The sequence below is a fragment of the Lepidochelys kempii genome, chromosome 2 (assembly GCF_965140285.1).
Source record: "Lepidochelys kempii isolate rLepKem1 chromosome 2, rLepKem1.hap1, whole genome shotgun sequence".
NCBI classification, from domain to species: domain Eukaryota; kingdom Metazoa; phylum Chordata; order Testudines; family Cheloniidae; genus Lepidochelys; species Lepidochelys kempii.
Genome location: NC_136381.1, coordinates 43870885 through 43894176, shown reverse-complemented (window position 1 = coordinate 43894176; position 23292 = coordinate 43870885). Strand labels below are relative to the sequence as shown.

The following is a 23292-nucleotide window of genomic DNA, read 5'->3' as shown; positions in this document are numbered from 1 at the left end:
CAATTACCCCATCATGATATAATCAGGCATGAATTAAGTACAGCCCACTGGCTCCTGGCAAGTTACTATTTCAGGTCTCTTTTATGGAAAGTTTTGTGTTAAACCCTGCCAGCAGCGTTGGTTTTCTATCCTTGTTTCATGGACAGGCAATAAATCCCTTGGGAGAACATATAATTACTATCTAATGTGCACAGAGCCAGAAGTTATTTGCAATATTATAATACAGTAGCACATCAACCAATTTGTACAGTCTTTAAACATCTTTCTTTTTTGTTCTTCTTGGAACACTAAAGGAGGACAATGGTGCTTACACAAACAATATAGACTATCCCAGTGGATACACGCAATAAAGGGAAAATTAAAATACCTACTATTTCACTAGCCTAGGTTGCTTAACTTATTGGTGAGTCACAGTAATTCTTTTTGTCCTAAATTTACAAGAATAATGTAATAATACAAGCAGGTGTGGTCCAAGTCAGAATATCTCCAGGCATAGCTAGCTTTGGGTAGCAGTTAAATTTATTGTCAAGGGATCCCTCCCACTTTGTGGGAGAGCCCTAAATTTAGTGTAGGACTTCATTTAATTACACACTCTCTGCACATTGATTGACACTCTGTTAACTTGTTGTTGAAAAGAGAATTGTAGGAAAATGAAAACTTTCTCTAAGAATATAGAGCAGTCAGTATTTACTAATAGTTTCCACACTAACAGGACTATAAGTCTTTCTGGGATCACAGCTTTTTGGTACCAGCACACGTTAACTCCTGGCAAGGGCTGATATTTTTATTAATGGCTGCCACTGTACATTGTATATAGATTTTATAACTGAATCTTAATATCTAATAAAAGTGGGGAACAGGGGGACCCTGCATATACATGTTTGTGTCAAGAGTTTCTGAAAATACATTTATGGGAGGTCTGAGTTACAAAAGTCATTTGTTCCCCTAATAAAATAAACAATGATTATGTTAATGTTTTCAGTTCAGATGGCTTAGCTGCATTTCTTTTAAGTCCTTTATTTTTCTTGTATTCCAGTCTGAGAAATACGCCTCCTACAATAAAACCTGAAAGAGAAGAAAAATCATGGCCTAATAAAGGAAATTTTAAAACATTCTTAAAGTATTTCAGCAAGGGATTAATCTTCATTAATATACAACTATTCACAATACTTTCCCATCCCTAATTGGAACTAAATGGATTTTAGGGATATAGGAATTACCAAACTGGACCAGACTTCTGGTTCAGTTGCTTCTCTCTGATGTGGGAGGTTTCTTCCTTAATCCCCTTCAGTTAGAGGTTATTTTATGGCCTGAGGCATGAGGGGTTTTATCCCTTATCATTTTTCTTATCCTATCCAGTATAACTGTAGATGTTCTCATTATCAATATAAATGTTCAGTCTCTTTCTAAAATTGTACTAAGCCCTTGGGCTCAATGATATTTTGTGGCAATTATTGCACCGTGTAAAATTTTTTCCTTTTTACCAGTCTTAAATTTATTGTTTTTATTTTCAGTGAATGTCCCCTTCTTCTTCTCTTCTGAGAAAGCATATGAGTGGCTGAGTTATCCTCTGTATACCATTTATTACTCTGTACGTCTTTACTATGTCCCCTCTTATTAGTCTCCACTCTGCTCTGAACAGTCCTAATCTTTTCAATCTCTCTACACATGAAAGTCTTTCCAGATCTCTTATCCTTTTCATTGCCCAGCTCTGAACCCCCCGCTAAATCTGTCTGAGTGGCTATGGTTCTTGCTCCTGATTCAAAGGGGAAAAAGTCCTTTATATGTGTGAAAGTGAAGCTGTATGTTTGGCACAGTAGTTTATTTTTAAAATCATGAGTCGTATACAGGTTTTTTTACAACTTACTTTCACTGGCCTCTTTAAAGTAGGCTAGCATAGAGCTGGACAAAATGTCTTCACTGAGTTTTCTGGCAAACCAACAGCGAATAGAAATTTCAAGTAAGGCAGTGATGTGGGATCAAGTCCTTAGTACTAGGAGTCATGTTTTGCTATTCCTGTTAATCTAATTTTCCTGTGGTACGTTTTGTCTCTAGTTCATATTAAATGAGAGGTTGGATGAAGGTATTACAGGGAAATCGTGATTTCAGAGGTTTGAACATAGATCTGATGTAAAGGCTTTCTCTGGCAACCACAAACTCTGATCCTGGCTTTTTCCATTCTCTTAGCTTTCTTTGAATCACACTATATCCCCTTTCCCTCTTCCATCTTCTAAGGACCAAATTATAGTCATAGGTAGTTTTTCTTCTTCCAGAGGCTTGTGAATTACACACCAAGTATCATCACAAAATCTTGGTTTCCCTTTCCTAGTTGCAGGGCAGAAAACTTGTTTTCTGGTGGCCATTCTTTTTTCCTGTGTAACTGAGGTAATTGAAAGCTGACATAACTTCTTTTTATATCATCTTCTAAGTTTGATCCCTTCGGATATGATGTCTACATTTTATTTAATTTCAGCTTTTTGATATTTTCACTGTCTCTAAATCAGAGTCACAGTCTGCTGACTGTAGCTATGCCATCCAAAAATCACAGACTGTGCTCTGAATTCTTTTGTTTATTTACTTACTGGGCAGGATTGGTGGGGGGAGAGGGGAGAGGAAGAGACTGGATCTCATCAGTCTGTCATCCCTACTCCTTTTGTGCTTAAGCTTATTAAAAGAATACTCAAAAGCATTCTGTCTTGTTTTGGGGGGAAAGGTATACATCTGTTTGCCTTCATTCCATCAGCTCATGCCTAGCTGAATAAGATCCTGTGCAATACAATCTAACTTTACAATCATGCTTGTTGGCACCATAAATGTTGGTGTCCCACAGGAGTTAAAACAATGAATAATGTTAAACTGAAAAGTTAAAGTAATCATGTCTCTAAGAAATATCACCTACCGATGGATATCAATACTCCAAGAAGAATACCAACTGCCATGCCTGTGCTTGGCATCCCAGAATGGTTTTCTACTTCTATAAAACATCTCTTCTCATCTGTACACCGGCAAACGTTTACTGCAGTCAAAGACAAATGTCATAAGATTAGTGGAATCGTTTATCAGCCCGACAGAACTGTCCATGAATATTGCCGTTTTCTGTAAACCAGCCCCATAAGTGCTGTGTGTGTAACATACCTTGAAGATTCAGGTTTCCTTCCCGGGGTGGTTTTCCGTTGTCGTTAATTGTTAATGGAATGCTATAATTTTTCTCCTCTAGATTAGTGTGCTTTGGGGAAAGGTAAGCGTGGGTGCCTGTCAACATGGAACAGGACATACACATCAGGACAATGACAGGTTTCAGAGCAGCGGCACTGCTATGGGTACCCGAATGGACCCACAGTATGCCAACATTTTTATGGCTGATTTAGAACAACGCTTCCTCAGCTCTCGTCCCCTAAAGCCCCTACTCTACTTGCGCTATATTGATGACATCTTCATCATCTGGACCCATGGAAAAGAAGCCCTTGAGGAATTCCACCATGATTTCAACAATTTCCATCCCACCATCAACCGTAGCCTGGTCCAGTCCACACAAGAGATCCACTTCCTGGACACTACAGTGCTAATAAACAATGGTCACATAAACACCACCCTATACCGGAAACCTACTGACCGCTATTCCTACCTGCATGCCTCCAGCTTTCACCCTGACCACACCACACGATCCATCGTCTACAGCCAAGCTCTGCGATACAACCGCATTTGCTCCAACCCCTCAGACAGAGACAAACACCTACAAGATCTCTATCAAGCTTTCTTACAACTACAATACCCACCTGCGGAAGTGAAGAAACAGATTGATAGAGCCAGAAGAGTTCCCAGAAGTCACCTATTACAGGACAGGCCTAACAAAGAAAATAACAGAACGCCACTAGCCATCACCTTCAGCCCCCAACCAAAACCCCTCCAACGCATTATTAAGGATCTACAACCTATCCTGAAGGATGACCCAACACTCTCACAAATCTTGGGAGACAGGCCAGTCCTTGCCTACAGACAGCCCCGCAACCTGAAGCAAATACTCACCAACAACCACATACCACACAACAGAACCACTAGCCCAGGAACCTATCCTTGCAACAAAACCCGTTGCCAACTGTGCCCACATATCTATTCAGGGGACACCATCACAGGGCCTAATAACATCAGCCACACTATCAGAGGCTTGTTCACCTGCACATCCACCACTGGACAGTCTCTACGTAAAAGAATAAATGGACACAAATCAGATGTCAAGAATTATAACATTCATAAACCAGTCGGAGAACACTTCAATCTCTCTGGTCACGCAATCACCGACATGAAGGTCACTATCTTACAACAAAAAAACTTCAAATCCAGACTCCAGCGAGAAACTGCTGAATTGGAATTCATTTGCAAATTGGATACTATTAATTTAGGCTTAAATAGAGACTGGGAGTGGCTAAGTCATTGTGCAAGGTAGCCTATTTCCCCTTGCTTTTTCCTACCCCCCCGCCCCCCAGACGTTCTGGTTAAACTTGGATTTAAACTTGGAGAGTGGTCAGTTTGGATGAGCTATTGCCAGCAGGAGAGTGAGTTTATGTGTGTGTGTGTGTGTTCCCCCCGGGGTGGGGGGGGTGAGAAAGCCTGGATCTGTGCTGGAAATGACCCACCTTGATTATCATGCACATTGTAGGGAGAGTGGTCACTTTGGATAAGCTATTACCAGCAGGAGAATGAGTTTGTGTGTGTATGGGGCTGGGGGGGTGAGAAAACCTGGATTTGTGCTGGAAATGGCCCACCTTGATTATCATGCACATTGTAGGGAGAGTGGTCACTTTTGATAAGCTATTACCAGCAGGTGAGTGAGTTTGTGTGTGGGGTTTTTTGGAGGGGGGTGAGGGAGTGAGAGAACCTGGATTTCTGCTGGAAATGACCCACCTTGATTATCATACACATTGTGAAGTGATGTGGGGGGGGGCGGAGGGTGAGAAAACCTGGATTTGTGCTGGAAATGGCCCAACTTGATGATCATTTTAGATTAGCTATTACCATCAGGACAGTGGGGTGGGAGGGGGTATTGTTTCATGGTCTCTGTGTGTATATAATGTCTACTGCAGTTTCCACGGTATGCATCCGATGAAGTGAGCTGTAGCTTACGAAAGCTCATGCTCAAATAAATTGGTTAGTCTCTAAGGTGCCACAAGTACTCCTTTTCTTTTATCAGGACAATGAGGGACTGTAAAACGTGCTCAGTTTCACTAAACACCACCTCCCCCTGCAGATGCCCTACTGCCCAGGTCTTTCTTTTTCCTTTTTTTTTTTTAAGATCTAGTGGTTCCCCAATCCATTCAAGCTGCAGTAAAGGGGCTCCAGGGAAGATGCAAGGGCCCCCCAGGGAATAACTCCAGGTGCAGACAGCCTTTGTGTCTGGCACTTAGCTGCCTCCATCGGCTCTCTGCCACCTCTGCAGGGACCCCAGGCACGGGGGATATTCTAGGACAGGACAGGGGTGGGGCAGAAGCCGGGTATGGACAGGCTGGAGGGAGGAGAGGTGGATGTATGAGAAGGAATCAGATGCTCATGGAATTCTTACATGTAGTCTATTCTGCCCCCTGCAAAACCACATAGGGACTTTTATGATCATCTCATCTGATCTCCTGCAATCCATAGACTCTCACCCAGTGCCTTCTGCATCTTAACTTCTACAATACACCACTTCTTATATTCAGAAGGAATTCCACACTCGTGCAATCATTTCAGAATATCTAAACCAACCATCCTCGCATTACACCCCATGATAATCTAACATGGCAGGCTTTCCTAAAAAGTGTCCCCAAGGTCACCTAGCAGGACAGGCCACTCCTCTGATGTATGCAAACTAAGCCAGTATAGTGGGGAAGCCTTCACAAAACATTCTAGCTACAATACATACCGTAAATCTGTAGTCAGATTTTGCACATTGCCACATCCAACATCAAAATATTAAAATGCAATGTCCTGGGAAAAGTATCTAATGCACAGTTTACTCTAGCTGCTCTGTTTCTGTATCAAAAATGGTTTTATACTGTTTATATTGAAGTAGATTCCCACAGCACTTTGAGTCACATGTGTTTCTTCTCTCTTCTTGTGAGAAAAATCCCAGTTTGCTAGCACACTAAATAAAAGCATCATCTCTTACAAATGGGTTTTATCAATGAAAAATAAAGCCAAATACAACAATCTAAAGTGTTGCAATAATCATGTACTCAAATATATATTACTTTCTCAACACACCTAAATATTTCAATGTACAATATATAACACAGAAAGGTCAGAATGAAACAGGAATCCAACCATTTCTTAAATATACACAATAAATGCATGTACATGCTACATTTTCAATATGATTGAAAAACTTACCATCTATTCTAGAAATTTCCCAGTCACTCTTTATATTTTCACCGCCTCCAAGAGAAAAATTGAATTCTGGAGGATACAGTTGTTGATCATCATCGGTGGCCTGGATCTCTGCTCTTGCTCCTCCATGGAGCGGATGGCAGAAGAATAGATGATTACCCTTTGTTAGCCGGGGAGGATTATCGTTCACATCTTTTATGAATAGCATGAAGACTGCTGTGGAGCTCTGAGATTTTTTATCTGTAGAATTTAAAACAGTGCAAAATTATACTTCAGGTCGTGGACTTCAAATTCACAGTCGCTTGGGGCTGGGTTGTTGCTTTTGCAGCTGCAGTGGCCTTGAAGAGAGTGGGTGTGGTGGTGCAACATGAGAGAGGCAGGTGCCAGAGCTACTCCGTCTGTAGAATACAGAGGCAATGAGTCTCTGGAGGGACTGAGCGGGTGTAGTCAGTCAGAAGTGGCAACTAGTGTCACTTTTTTTAAAGTGCTGGGGAGGGGGGATCACACACACCCCTACACTTTTTAAAAAGTAACACTAGCTGCCACTTCTGACTGACTAGTGCTGGCTTCTGAGTGCTAACTGGTGAAAGAGGAGATATATTAAGCCACCATATCCAGCAAGCCCTCTTTGGAGCAGGGAACTCCAGCCTTTTATGTTAAGTGAACACAAGCCCCAGCCTTTTGGCTATTCCCTGCGTGAGCAGGCAAAAGGCAAGATGTGGTTGCCTTTCTTTGCACATCCCAGCAACAGCAGCCCCAATCTAGTTCTTCATCTAAGACCTTCTCTTTCCCCAGTAATGTCAACTGTTCTTTTGATATGTCAAAAACAATGGACAGTATTAAATGTTAAGTAATTGTTGTTGTGTTCAAGTTAGTTAGGGAAACCTGGGTTTATGCCTTAAAAGACAGATTTCAACCCAAATACATCCCAGTCTTGTTAGCCATCCTTGTTAGCAGTGTAGGTGGCAAAATTAAATCCCCTGCCGGTATAAACAAAAGAAATACTATTTTTCAGTTCACCTCATACAAGTACTGTAGTGCAATCTCTTTATCATGAAAGTGAAACTTACAAATGTAGAATTATTATTTTCCACATAACTGCACTCAAAAACAAAACAATGCAAAACTTTAGAGCCTACAAGTCCACTCAGTCCTACTTCTTGTTCAGCCAATTGCTAAGACAGATAAGTTTGTTTACATTAATGGGAGATAAAACTGCCTGCTACTTATTTACAATGTCATCTGAAAGTCAGAATAGGCATTTGCATGACACTGTTGTAGTCGGTGTTGCAAGGTATTGTCACAAAGCTCTGTCCTTGCCTCCGTGGGCCCGTGTTTCCTGGCAGATTTTGCTAGCCTCAGAGGCTCACTGTGACTCTGCACGTAACCCTTCTCTCTCTAGAGACAAGGGTCACAGTCTACTGAGCCATTTTCATCATAAGCCAGCGAGGGAGGTGAGGAGAAGCTATCCTTCCTTGCATAGTCTCTGTTGTTTCCCAGTCTCAGTGATTAATCAGGGGGAAAAGGTTGGGGGGGGGAGCCCAGGCCCACCCACTAATCTGGGCTCCAGCCCAGGGACCCTAATAGTATCAGCTATGGTAGCTGACCTTTTAGAAACATGACATGTACAATTCCCTGGGCTACTTCCCCCACAGCAGCCCTCACTTCTTCAAGCTCCACTTCACCCTTACCTCAGGGCCTCCTTCCTTGTGCCTGATATGGTGTGTACTACTCAGCCTCTCCAACAGCGCAACTTCCTCCCACAGCTCCTGACATGCACACCCACCTGACTAACTGGGAGGCTTTTAACTAGTTTCAGGCAGCCCCTGATTGGCTTCAGGTGTCCCAATCAACCTAGCCTTCTCCCTGCCTTCTGGAAAGTTCTTAATTGGCCCCAGGTGTCTTAATTGACCTGGAGCAGCTGCCATTTCACTTATCCTGGTACCAGGGATTTGTTTAGCCTGGAGCTAATATATCTATCTCCCACTACTTTTCTATAGCCATCTGGCCTTGCTCCTTCTCACAGTATTTACGAGACAGATATGCCAAACATTCACATGCCCTTACATGCTTCAACTTGTATCTTGCATTATTTTTTATATCTTTTTTACAGTGCAAATATTTATAATCAAAATAGTAATATAAAGTGAGCACTTAACACTTTGTATTCTGTGTTGTAATTGAAATCAATATATTTGAAAATGTAGTAAAACTAAAATATTTCTAATAAATTTAAAATTGGTATTCTATTGTAGTTTAACAGTGTGATTAAAACTGCAATTAATTGCAACTTTTTTATCTCACGATTAATTGAGATTATTTTTAAATCATTTGACAGCCCTAATCCATATTATCAATAATCTGAAGTTTCATTTTACAGAAAGTAATTCCTAAACGAATATATCCTCCCAAGCATAAACAGCAAGATGCAGCAAAAATAATTTAATAGTGCAGCTTCTATAGCTGTATCAAACAAAGTCAAGGTCTTGCTGTTAGCTGTGTATGTAACCTTGGAAAACAAACATAGTGGTTTCATTGCTTACTTTCTTCTGTTGCAGTGACTTGTACTTTGTATTCATGTTCTACTTCTCGATCCAAAGGAGCATGAGTATATATCGCTCCAGAAAATGTATCAATCCGCAGCCAGTTTCTCTTGTTGCTTTCCAACGTGTATCTTCACAAAGCATAAATATAGATGTGTATATATATATATATATATATATATGTATATATATTCTGTACCAAGCCATAATAATTTTTATAGAGCAAATGTCTCTTCATTGGTTAAACATTAAATTATCTGTACTGGTTTAAAAACTGTCGGTAAATAGCTTGATTAGTAGAGTATCTAAAGGACAAGGATAGAATTCCTTGGGAAAAGTTGATAGTCCTTCCACCAAAAAAGAGGGAGACAACTCAAGAGATGCCCTGGGGTCTGCCCTTCAGACAGGGTTAAAAGCAAATGAAAAAAATATGAGACTAGATGATCAGAGAGGTCCTACTACCATAATCTAAAAGCTGTGCCCTGTGTAAAATGCAGTTATAATAACTCTATAATTGTCATTTTTTTAGCGTTCCCAAATAATTGTCTTTTAAATTTTGATTTTAAATGACTCTAGATCCTTAATTTGCAAAGAATCTTTAAAATGTGACCTGAATAGAAACTCAGTTTAAACGGAGTGTAAACAGTGTTGTTTGACAATTGACTGAGTGTGCAGACAGCTAGCTCAGAGATACCCTGTGAACTGCTCCTATTAATCTCAATAGGATTTTAACTCTGAAGACGAATGATGATTGAAATATCAACATTTAATTCTTTCACGACTGATTGAGTTAACAAAAGCATCTCGTTAATGTGCTTATCCATCGCTTTTTGACATAGTGGCAGATACTGGAGTAAGATGAAGTAGGGTAACTGGTTGTTGACTGGGTTGCTAGGGAAGGGAATAAGGAAATCTCACACCATGCAGACAGGATCAATAAAGCTTAGAGGTATGTAACTCACTGTTGAATATCACTGCCTTGGTTTAAGGATCTACCACTTACTGGGGACACTCACAACATCAGTTCCAGGGACAATGACCCCATGACAAACAGCCACAGTGGAAGCCATCTGAACCCATTCCATGACACTTGCACCATTTAGAAGACAAGCAAGTAAAGAGGCCTTAACCTTAATGGTCAGCAACAGGAAGTATACTGCCTTTTAGTATAGGATAAAGACAAAAATATATTCTATCTATATATTCTACCGGGGGAGGAGAGAGGATTTGTATGAGGCACAGTGACAGAAGAAAAGTGTAGACAAACTAGACAAGGCTGGTGAGAGAGACAAGCTTTCGAGCTTACACAAAGCTCTTCTTCAGATCTGAGAGACCTTCTAAGATCTCTGTGTAAGCTTGAAAGGGTGTCTTTCCCACCCACAGAAAATATTGCCTCCCACACCTTAACTCTCTAGTATCCTGGGACAGACACGGCTACAACACTACTGTCTGTGGTGAGACATGTATTACAGTCACAGGTTTGATCATCAGGCTTCAGTGTTTATAAGTGATTGTTAGTGCATGGCAGAGAGCCACAAGTTGTGACCCTGAGTGTTTCCCCTTCGTGCCAATTTATCAGGGGCAGAGAGGTTGTCAGCCCATCTTTAAATGCTGTCCTGTAGGTGTCACCATTGGCATTCTCACTGAGACAAACCATGTTAATGGAATCAGTGTAAAACATAGATCATTCATATGGGTGGTGCTGGGGAGACCTGAGGTCAGATTCATCATTCATGTAACTCCATTAGCTTGCTTGGAGTTTTCCTCAAAACTAGTTAATGTTATTTTTTATTTTTCCGCAAAACCTCAGTATGAATTATGCAGGAGTAGGGGCAGAAAATTTTTTGTATCCTAAACAGAGGCTTAGACTCTGAGAATTGAACTAAAGAAGACTGATTTGAAAAAAAAAATCTAATGTATTATTGAAATCCTGCTTTAGATGTGTTAAACTCTTTGTTTAGTTTGTAGGTGTGTTCTGCTGCATAAAAAGCCCTAACAATTTACTGGAAAGAAAAAAAATCATTGTCCTCTTGCTTATTCTTAGTCTCCATCTAGGAATATTTTATACACAACTCATTCATTATTAAACCTACTTGAAACACAAATCAAGGCAAAAGGGATTGTTTTCAAGTCAACAGTGTCTTTCTCTGGAGATTTACTTTGGCCTATTTTTCATTATTAATCTCATAAACCATGAGCTCCATTGGAATTATTCTTGCTATAATACAGGAACATACAAAAGGCTTTACCCTAGAGTTTGCTGCAGAGAAGATCATGTACTGCAACAGGAACACACCCAACTGTTTCCATTGTGTTATCTTCCACAATAAAATGTAAACTATACATACATTGAAAAAATTATTGCATTTCCTTGTATTCTGTGTTTGAATGTGTCCTCTTCCTGGCACAGATATTCTATTGCTCTCAACCACAGCATTTCAATCTAGAAGCTCACTGGTTTAGGACTAGATTAACAACTGATGTGAGAATCCCAGTCAATGCTAAAAACTACAAATAAATAGAAGGCAGGGTGTTTTTGTTTGGTTGTGGGGATTTTTGGATTTTGTTTTACCTTATCCGGTCCCCCTCAGGATCATTGGCCGTCACGTTCATCACCAAAGTACCTACAGGAACATCTTCAAATATATCTACTATATAAGTATTCTTGGAGAAAACTGGCACTTCATTCACATCCGCCACAACAACTCTGAAATAGGCAGTGGAGCTTGAATTATACTGTACTCCTTTCACCAAAGGTTCTGGATTTACGGCCTTGACTGTCAGGTTGTACACTGAAGACATTTCAAAATCAAGGATCTGGAGAAATGGGGAGAGATTGCAATAAACAATCATTTCACTGTTCTCTTCAGTAAGAGATTGAGGAATCTCTTGTGTATGCCTATAATCTCCAGATCATTTGAAGATTTCCATCCCTGGGGGAATTGGAAGCACAAGGGTGGGTATTCTCAATGCTGAAGATAAACTAAGAAGTTAAAAGTAAGGCTTTCAGATAATCTATTGATTCTCCCCTAATGTGTAGCCAACAGACACAATGGTACCATCTCCCCTGCTTTGGAGACAGAGTATATCTTAGGTAACAAAGGGATAGGGCAGACTCATCATGTAGGAGGACAACAACACAGCACTAGAAAGAATTATTTCAAAACGAATAGATCTTGGGAGTATCCCTCAGCAAGTAACATTTCCAATTAATTTCCAATTCTATTTATAGAAATAATATTTATTGTTACATACAAGAAGACTCTGGCTCATGATTGGTTGAAAACACAGTTATGCAATTAGTTAATATGTTTCTAATGGTTACATCCTTGGAAAGCAATAATACTGAGGTCTAGAACAATGTCAAGAAAACTGAACATGTGAATGACTGCACCCAAAATGGCTGCAGGTGAGGTAATGAAAACTATATTTTACCCATTAGATGATGAATAATTATTTGTTTGTTTTTGGCTCTCTCTAACTAGAACTGCCTTTGAGAAGGTTAATTTCAAAGGAAAAGCACCTCTGTTTTTTAAACTTATGGTCATAATACAGAGTTTTCCTGGTATTTCTAATTATATATTCACTGACTTCTTGTTTCAGTGAGTATCATGATTTGTTATCTATCAAGGTAAATATTGACTTTGGCTTTATATCCGTCAGTGTTCACTTTAACAGAAAAAAACTCTACATTTGTCCTGATCCTGAGACACGCTGAGCACCTGCAACTCCCATTGTAAAAGTCAAGTATGGGTTGGAAATGCTCCCCAGCTCTAAGATTCCATCCTGGAACAGATATCTTTTACTTAGTATTGTATTACAAACAAATATCTGTGAGACACTGTAATGTTTACTGGCTTAGTTTTCCAGTGACCCATTCATGATATTGCACAACATGTAATACAGTGTTTGCATGAAGAACAAAGATCTACCCTCCAACATGCATCATCATATCTTGTGATATATTCTAAAGAAACAAAAGAGTTGCAATAAGGCTCACTCTTATGTTCAATGTGTCAATATAACTCCACTGACATCAAAGCAAGTTCCACATAAGGAACAAGTGACCCTTGTGTGAATATTTTAATTTATTGACTAGAATGAGTAATTTATTTAACTCTGATGTTCTTGTAAAGATTAAAATATAATTTTGAGTCTGTATGGAGTTTGCCTCAATTGAAGAGACATGGGTAACAGGTACAACATTTGGTGTAAGAGTGATAAAAGACATTCATATTTTGAAGGGCAAAGAAAATGTCTCTTTGTGGGTAACTTGTCTGGAAATCAAAACCCTTTGCTGTGTAGCACTCTACAAATTATTACCAGCTTTGCTATATTGTATGTGGCATAGGGCTGGGATACACTTAACAGTTAAAACACACTTTCTGCTATGCTACAGCCATTTTGTAAAGAGTTATAGATATTCTTCTGGCTTCAGTTACCAATTTTTGTTATATGTTGGGCTTCCTCCTCATTTTTTTCATTTTTCTTAGGATGCAGGTAATTTAATTATTGCTACTGTACTGGCAACTTCCTTCCAGTTCAATATTCAAAGCTTTAGCTCACCACCTTACAATGGGGCACCAATGAGACACACATTTTAAGCTGTGTTTTCTGGAGATCCATAATCCATCAGCAGGCAGTTAAAAAAAAAGATTACTGGAAGTTGTTTAAGAACAAAAAATAAGGCTTAAAGAAAAAATTTATTTGTACTACTGTAATTTAGGAATTAAAGAGATCCCCTTACCTTGTTAATCTTGACAAATCCCCTATTTGTTTGGGGGTCTGTCTCTATAATGAAATTTTTATTTTGGTCTCCCTCTTCAATTTGGTAAATGATTTGAGAGCTCCCAGTGAATGGTTCATCAGCATCTGTAGCTTGAATTTCTAGTATTACTTCTCCTACTGGAGTATCTTCAAGAATAGTCCAATTACCGTACTAAAGAGAAACATGAGACATCAGGAACCATTCAAGGAAATGGCCTTCAGTGCTACAACTTAGTGAAGCATAATCATTAATGAGTTCAACCACACAAGAAAGAAGAGAATTATTTTCTCTATTTACAGATGAGGCATAAAGAGATTGAGGCTAAGATCCTCAAAGATATTTCAATACCTAACTCCCATTTAAATCAATGAGAGTCAGGTGCCTAAAAATGAGAGTTGGTTCCTAAATGTCTTTGAGGATCTGGCCCAAGGTCACACAGAAAAATTATGGCAGAACCAGGAATTCCACCCAGTGTCCCGAGTCCCAGTCCAGTTCCAAAAAGACCATCCATCCTTCTAGTTTTGATAAACATCTGAATGATAAACTCAAAAAGCTGAGTTATGTCAATCAACTGGCTAGAGTGCCCCATTCAATTGGCAAAGATGGGTAGTGGTTGCTATACCAGCCTAAGGTAAGTACTTTATAGTCAGTTAACCATCAGGGATTTCACCCTCAATCGTTCTTTAATTAAAAGTGACTATTTGAAATTTCTAGGCCCTTGTACAAACCTCACACAAAAGATACATTGGACATATGTCAAAAATAAACCTCCTGAACTGCCAACATGCTCCTTAAAGATTTTTTTCCTTAACACTTGAATTAATTTACAAAAATAAATAATACTTCTCATGCCAGCAGTGGTTAGATTGATTTTTTTAATTTATAAACTTTTTTAATCCTTTAAATATATCATAATTATAACTATGTATTTGTATGGTTCATATTGCTATTATTTAGTTCAGGAAAGAAATTGCAGAATATTATTTAATTGAAATGAAATATCTGTAAAATTAAGTCAAGGAGCTACAAAGGTGTAATTGATGTCATAATCTGGCCTTTGGCATGTTTCCTCCAACTATTTAATCTGCCCCAAAGAGCTTGTTACAATTTTTTTTCAATAGTTCTTTTATTAAAAACCTTACATCCTTGTAGTCTAGAAACTGAAGGGATGATGCCAAGTTAAAATATATATATTTACATACATTATTTCTGTATTACTAGTAACATTTTAGTTTATTAGAACTGAGCAAACTTCCTAAATCTAATCCATTCTTCACCATTCATGCTCTTTGTTTGTCTTTGCACTTTCCCTTTGCAGAAAGAAAATAGACTGGTCAGTTTCACTTGTGATTACAGGTAATTTCACTTTCTGGTGCATACGCACTAGCACTGTTTTTGCAATGGTATTGGGGGAAATCTTAAATCCAATACATTTTTTACATTAAGCCATTTTAATCCATTTCATTTCCACTCTCCCCCTCCCCCACTTTATAAAACCTACATTTCAGGCCTGAATTCCCAATATTGTCCCTTTAAATGAACAGTACACATTTTAACTTATTTTCATACTCAAGAATGAACTCTTAGATTTGTGTTGTAAGTCTGTTTACCGCAGCTATTTAGATCTTGTAGACAGGCCTTGCTGCAGAGGCATAATGTTATCTCTGCTGCTCACTAGCAACCTTAACCAATGACCATTGTAGTTAATGGAAAGACGCCCACTGACTTCAGCAGGCATTAGATCTGGCCATAGCTTCAGTAAAAGTTTGTCTTGTAACATCAGAAACAATATTGTGAGGAATACTCACGTCTGATTTTTCAAAGATGGGAATCTGATCATTCATGTCAATGACGTTTATTTTCACATCACACAATGTTGTGAACACTGTACAAAACAGAACAAAGCAATATCACAAGCAACCTTTCTGCAGAAAACCTGAGGTTTTTTTTCAAGTGTTCACAGTGTGACAGGCATTGTACAAGCGTACAACATGGCAATACAACATAGCAATCGAAGCAAAATCCTACTGCTGTCAGAAAGACTGGCCACAAGATATTGGGTGTCACAATTAGTTTATACTTTGAGGGGGGTTCCCTCAGTTCTCCTTGCCTCTTCCTAGTTCTCTCAACATTTCCACCATTCTTTCCCCTAATTCTTTTCCTAAATTTACTTTCACCCCACCCCTGATCAGGAGCAGGAAGATAATGAATTTTCTGTGTTCTTCATAACATGGAGATTGCAAGGAGACTCTTCCCTCCCCCATCCAGAGATACCAGTCTTTTTTTTCCCTATGGTGGGTCATCAGAGAACATTCTGAACTTTGCTTATAGCTGGACCTAAACTAGGTATAATTAGCAGAATGCCAATCAGTGAACTCAGACAGCAGCAGACCTCACAGCCTTGTTTTAAATCCAGGAATGTGCCACAAATGGCGGCGGGGAGGGGGGGGGTGGAGCCCTTAGTATTTGGTTTTTCTGGATCCAAAAAGTCTGCTCTGGTTGACTGTAAATTGTTCAGACACAGTCAGATCCCAGTATTTTCATTGTGTATGTCTTAAACCAGGACTCAGGGAATATCCTAAACAAAATAGTTTAGATGTAATTCGAAATGAGCTTCCAAAACCAACTTCCAAGCCTTTTGAAGTTCTCCTATCATTTGTTTAAACCATGCTGTTTCATTAACGAAGGGGAAATGTAATCCTGCTTACTCTATGTGCTTCTATCTCCCATGGAGGTCAATGTAAATTTTGTAAGTTTTGCTTGGCTAAGAACTGCAGGATGAAGCCCTTAGTCTTTAATGGGAAAAAGTACATACTTTCTATTCAGTTAACCATCAGGGATTTCTGAGCTCTTGGATAATGAGCTTGCAAACCCTTTTTGAAGATGAACTTTTGTTCTGAATATTTGTATAAACCATCTGGACTCTCTGGCTAGCTGCACTGAACTCACTGAAGTTTCTTCAGTGAGACATTAATCCTTTCCAATAAAACCAGTGGAAACATCACAAATCATGCAATCCCTTCAGAGATTCCCATGCAGTAGAAAACCTCTTACTGGAGAATTCTAGTGAACCCTCTGCCCTAGTGCTTGCTGAATTTAATTATCACATTATGAGTCATTTCTCTGTGCATCTTTAAAACAATTAAGTAAAATTCAGTAAGAAGAGCAGCGCTCAATACTGCTGCTTCCTGTAAATGCCCTGTCTGGGAATCCCTAAATCGCTTAACATGAACATCTTGGATACTGAACACTGAAACAGGAAGGCTGACGAATGAAATTATTTCAGCATGTGATGGGCTGTTTGTACTGACCTTTATCGGTCACCTCCACCGTTACAGAATAATTCGAAACTTTCTGCTTGTTTAATGAAGACCTAGAGAGCTGGAAAGTCCCAGCTTCTTGTTGGATAATAAAGAGGTTATCTAAAGGGATTTTGGGGTTCTGCTCCACAATACGGAACTGCAGGCGAGAATTAAGAGTGTTTTCTTTATCCATGTCTGTAGCATACAGAGTTCCAATATTGCTCCCTAGAGTCAAGGAAAGAATGAAGTCAGTTAGATAACACATCTATCAATATATCCTACTTTTTCACTGAATCAAATACTATGGACGATGCCGCTAGTATGAATATAACAGATACTGTAAAAATGCCAATTGCCTGGAAAATACTGTTTGCAATGTTGTTGTAGCCGTGTCAGTCCCAGGATATTACAGAGACAAGGTGTGAGTGTGGTGGGCTTCACTCACCACAAGGGGCCCCTCCTTGTGGCACCTCCTTGTGGATTAGCTCCACTCAGGTCTGATGCCCTCTTCCTTGCATCGTGGCCCCCCTCTCCAGGACTCAGGGTGCTACTTCTTTGTGAATCAGCCCCTCCAGCTAAGTCACTATACGCCTCCCCTTCTGGGGTAACAAAGTCTCTCCAGACCATCTTGTGCAGTTGGCATCTCTGCCACTCCTGTACCACTTCCCAGTGGCTGGTAGAAGAACCCAAGCCTGCTCTCTACACTGGGTTCCATCCCAGGGACCCTACAACAAACAGCCCAGGTCTGCATAGTCCTACCCCTTGCAGCTGTTTCCCTGGGCTTCTTCTTAATTAGCCCTCACAGGCTTTCTTTCCCCACAACTCCTCTGGGATTTACCCTTCTGCTAGGGCTAGAAACCCAGGGCTTATTCTTCCTCCTGGGTTTTCACGTCTCCTCCTCTCTGCTCCCAGAGAGTGACTGCAGGCCCTCTCCCTGCAGCCTCCTTCTGCTGCAAACTTTCTGGCTTTATAATCCACCCTATTCCAGACCAGCTGGGTTTCTTGTTGAGTTAGGCCTGGCTGTCCCTCCAGGTGCAGCCAGGTACCCTGGCCCCTCAGGTCCACATTAAACATTTTCGGGCATGTGTGGGGTAGGCACCCCATCACAGTGACGTAATAGCTTTTATTGGACCAGTTTCTGTTGGTGAAAGAGACAAGCTTTCAAGCTACTCAGAGCTCCTCTTCAGGTCTTGAAAAGGTACTCGGAGTGTCACGGGTAAATACAAGGTGGAACAGATTGTTCCCTAACCCGCAATAACAACAGATGCAAAACCTGCAGACATATCTCCACTGCTACGGTGATCAGTATCCCCCACAACTCACCTTTTAAGATGCATGAGTCCCACACATACCTATCACAGCATATGGTGTACTCATCCAGTGCACTAAATATCCCAATTACAACTAGTAGGAAAACCAGACACTTGCTACATTCTCAGATGACAGGTTTCACACAGAAAAATGATAAAAGACAAAAATACCATATCACCCATGGGCAAACACTTTTCACAAAACAATCGCTCATCTGACCTCTCAGTCCTCATCCTCAAAGGAAATCTGCACAACACTTTCAAAAGATGAGGCTGGGAACTTAAATTCATAACTTTGCTAGACACTAAAAACCATGGTCTTGATAAAGATATGGGATTTATAGTTTATTACAACAATCTGTAATCCACAAACCCCCCCTTTTTTCTCCGATGACTGCAGAGGTGTTAAGTGGCCACTTCACCTTGAATGGTCTCTTACAATGTGTGTTAACCACTTATGCTAAACAATCTGTTCCACCTTGTATTGAACTGTGATACTCTGAGTACCTTCCCCAGACCTGAAGAAGAGCTCTGTTTCCTTCAAAAGCTTGTGTCCTTCACCAACAGAAGTTGGTTCAATAAAAGATATTACCTGACCCACCTTTTCTCTGGAAAATACTGTAAAGAAACACAATAGCTTTATATTAAAGCTATGCATTAGCTCAATCAACAGTTATGGGTTGATGCAGGAATTACTAGGTGCAATTCTATCATCTGTGTTGTGCAAGAGGTCAGAGTAGATTACCATAATGGGGCGTTTTTGCCTTAAAATCTCTGAACAAGTAATGTAGCGACTTAGGGACAGATTTCACTAATGTTGGTGTAAATCAGAAGTAACTCCATTTAAATTAATGGAATTACACCAATGTAGCATCCATATAAGGAACAGGAGAATCAAAGCATTTATCCAGTGAGAGCAAACCATATTTTTTATCTTAAAAAAGGAAAGCAAATTCTATTGTACATTTTAGCATTGTGATTGTCGGAGAGCACAATATTGTATTTTAAATGACATTTCTGTTTTACACATTGAGGATTTGATTTTGCAACTCTCACTCACCTTGACTAGCTTAGTTGCACAAACAATCCAATTGTAGTCAGTGGGACACTTTGAATGAATAAGCACTATTCAAAGTGAATAAATGTGACAGAATTGGGCCCTGAAATTGTTAATTCTAGTTTCACCAAATGGAAACAATGTTCAGACAGTGAGAATGATTTATATAATAGTTACTTTAATGATGTCTTACCTAATTCTTCATTCTCCTGAACTTCAAATATAGTCAAAGCATTCTGGCACACAGGAGGATTATCATTAATGTCTTCAACCTGAACGAAGATTGGCAAAGGCCGGCCCAGTTCCTCTCCTCCTTCTTCTTTTGCAGTTGCAAAGAATGAATACTACAATGATAATATTGCAATTAGGACTAATAAACGCAAGAACTATAATAGCTTCCATTTAAAGGGATTGCAATGAAAACCTTGCTACCAAAGGAAAGCTCTTTCTGTAGGTCTTAATAACATTTTCTTCTATTTTAATACTAATTACTTATAGGCTGTTATATGGTACCTATTACCATGTTATCTGAATGCCTCACCATTCATCACTGCATTTATTCTCCCAACACCCAGGAGAGGCAGGAAAACATTGTTCTCTCCATTTCACAGATGAGTGACTCAGATACAGATAGGTGAAGTGCACAAGAAGTCTGTGCAAGAGCTGAAACAGAATCTATGGGTGACATCCTGGCATCAATGAAGTCAATGGCAAAACTCCCATTGATTTCAAAGAGTGGTTTGGGATTTCACCCTATATCTCCATCTAGTCCCAGGCCAGTGTTGGTTACAACCACAAGACTATCCTTCCTCTCTGTGGCCACAATTTAGTAAGGAATTTAAGAATGTGCCTAACTTTAAGAAAAGGAGTACTTGTGGCACCACAAGTACTCCTTTTCTTTTTGCGAATACAGACTAACACGGCTGTTACTCTGAAACCTAACTTTAAGCATATGATTAGTCATAGAATCATAGACTCATAGAATATCAGGGTTGGAACGGACGTCAGGAGGTCATCTAGTCCAACCCCTTGCTCAAAGCAGGACCAATCCCCAACTAAATCATCCCAGCCAGGGCTTTGTCAAGCCTGACCTTAAAAACCTCTAAGGAAGGAGATTCCAGCACCTCCCTAGGTAACGCATTCCAGTGTTTCACCACCCTCCTAGTGAAAAAGTTTTTCCTAATATCCAACCTAAACCTCCCCCAATGCAACTTGAGACCATTACTCCTTGTTCTGTCATCTGCTACCACTGAGAACAGTCTAGAGCCATCCTCTTTGGAACCCCCTTTCAGGTAGTTGAAAACAGCTATTAAATCCCCGCTCAGTCTTCTCTTCTGCAGACTAAATAATCCCAGTTCCCTCAGCCTCTCCTCATAAATCATGTGCTCCAGGCCCCTAATCATTTTTGTTGACCTCTGCTGGACATTTTCCAATTTTTCCACATCCTTCTTGTAGTGTGGGACCCCAAACTGGACACGGTACTCCAGATGAGGCCTCACCAATGCCGAATAGAGGGGAATGATCACGTCCTTCAGTCTGCTGGCAATGCTCCTACTGAAACAGCCCAAAATGCCGTTAACCTTCTTGGCAACAAGGGCACACTGTTGACTTATATCCAGCTTCTCATCCACTGTAACCCCTAGAACTGCTGCCTAGCCACTCGGTCCCTAGTCTGTAGCAGTACATGGGATTCTTCCATCCTAAGTGCAGGACTCTGCACTTGTTCTTGTTGAACCTCATCAGATTTCTTGCACTGAAGTGTTTAAAGTTAGGCACCTGCTTATGTTCCTTGCAGAATTAGGGCGTATATCTGTATTCTCTCCTAGAAATACTTATTCTACCTTTAGAGAGAAGTAGGCAATTGATCACAGTTTTATTCATTAAATCTCTTTTTCATGCCCCTCCTGATGATGCGTTGCTGTGAGGTCAGCAAATTCCCAGGCAAATGCTGACTGTACAGTTAGAGAAAACAAACTGAGAAACACTATGGAAAGTACCGTTTTTAAAATTAAACACGAAACACAAAATGGTGAGGGAGATCAAATCCCTTTAGATATGCCGACTGGTCACTATGTAGTATTTTAGCAATTCTTTCAACACCACAAGAAGGGAGATTTGTAGCTGGAAAGCTTATAAATTATACGATGTATTTATAGGCCCAATAAAAAGCATGGCATTATTTTCCTTGTCCAGCAATTTTTTTTCATAATGAGAATACATTTAATACCAAAGTAGACTCACTTTAATTACATGCTGATCTAATGTCAGCATCACGGACTATTCCTGGGGCTAAGTTAAAATGCAGCTCTTGAATTTTGTGTTTATTCAAGATGACAGGCTGGCCTGAGCCAGAGTATGTCTACACTGACATTAAATACCCATGGCTGGCTTGTGCCAACTGACTCAGGCTCACGAGGCTCGGGCTAAGGAACCCCACTCTCACTCTCACTCCTCCTCTTCCAGCCCCAGCTCCTCCCCTTCCCCTCCAGTGCCTTCCGCCCTGTCAAGGTTCCTTCCCCACTCTGAACTCTAGGGTACAGATGTGGGTACCTGCGTGAAAGACCCCCGGAGTTTATTCTTACCAACTTAGGTTTAAAACTTCCCCAAGGTACAAACTTTGCCTTGTCCTTGAACCCTATGCTGCCACCACCGAGCGTGTTAAACAAAGAACAGGGAAAGAGCTCACTTCCCCCAAAATATCCCCCCAAGCCGTACAGCCCCTTTCCCAGAGAATGCTTGATAAAAATCCTCACCAATTTGTACAGGTGAACACAGACCCAAACCCTTGGATCTTAAGAACAATGAAAAATCAATCAGGTTCTTAAAAGAAGAATTTTAATTAAAGAAAAGATAAAAGAATCACCTCTGTAAAATCAGGCTGGTAAATACCTTACAGGGTAATCAGATTCAAAACATAGAGAATCCCTCTAGGCAAAACCTTAAGTTACAAAAAGACACAAAAACAGGAATACACATTCCATCCAGCACAGCGTATTTTACCAGCCATTAAACAAAAGGAAATCTAACGCATTTCTAGCTAGATTACTTACTAACTTTACAGAAGTTCTGAGTCTGCATTCCTGATCTGTTCCTGGCAAAAGCATCACACAGACAGACAAACCCCTTTTTTCCCCCACCTCCCGATTTGAAAGTATCTTATCTCCTCATTGGTCATTTTGGTCAGGTGCCAGCGAGGTTACCTTTACAGGAGAAAGGGTTTTTCCTCTGGCCAGGAGGGATTTTATAGCACTGTATACAGAAAGCTGGTTACTCTTCCCTTTATTTTTATGACACGCCTGCCACTGAACAAGCTGATTGGCAGTGAGCAGGAGGCGCTTGAAGGGAGAGGGAGGAGCTGATCAGCAGGGCCCACTGAACAGCTGATCAGCAGGTAGCTGGTGGGTGCTGAGCACCTCTATTTTTTTTCCAGGGGTGCTCCAGCCCCAGAGCACCCACAGAGTCAGCGCCTATGGTTCCAGTCCACCAGCACAAAACAGTCATAAGGCTGGTGGATACAGCTATCTCATGATTCCCCCAGCATGGGGGAAACCCCAGGTGGTGTCAGGCCAGCATAGCAGCTCCTGTGCCCAACCCCCTTGCCCACTCTTCCCTCTTGTGTAGGACCTAGGGGCCGAGACAAGGGAGCTTGGCCAAAGGGCTGCTGCACTCTAGGGAACCCCAGCAGCTAGACAGACCTCTTAAAGCCACTGACAACTGGCACAATTTGGAGCAGCCCTGGGACTACAATTGCTGTTCAAATGTAAAGTGTTCTTTGTATGAACACTTGCTTTCAATTAGTGAAGCACATGCATGTGTGCGCTGTTAAATCTTAGTCCTAGCTGATGTTAGCTACACAGAGTATACATGACTAATTTCTTTCCTCTTTGTGGAAAGAATGTGTAGGAATGTATCTGAAAAGAGAGAGCATCTGATAACATCTATTGTTGGGGGA

The 23292-nt window shown here is 40.4% G+C and overlaps 1 protein-coding gene across 1 annotated transcript in view; it reads right to left on the bottom strand.

Annotated features, from left to right (window-relative positions):
* Positions 1-964: 964 nt before the first annotated feature.
* CDH17 (cadherin 17) overlaps positions 965-23292 on the bottom strand; it is a 61360-nt gene continuing 39032 nt past the window's right edge. Inside the window, exons 8-17 of the mRNA XM_073329319.1 lie at positions 19534-19684; positions 16983-17198; positions 15480-15556; positions 13651-13842; positions 11476-11720; positions 8904-9034; positions 6364-6600; positions 3136-3252; positions 2900-3016; positions 965-1065 (exon numbers count right to left, since the gene is read on the bottom strand). Of these exons, the coding sequence (XP_073185420.1) occupies positions 965-1065; positions 2900-3016; positions 3136-3252; positions 6364-6600; positions 8904-9034; positions 11476-11720; positions 13651-13842; positions 15480-15556; positions 16983-17198; positions 19534-19684 (1584 nt within the window). The remainder of the gene's footprint in view (positions 1066-2899; positions 3017-3135; positions 3253-6363; positions 6601-8903; positions 9035-11475; positions 11721-13650; positions 13843-15479; positions 15557-16982; positions 17199-19533; positions 19685-23292) is intronic.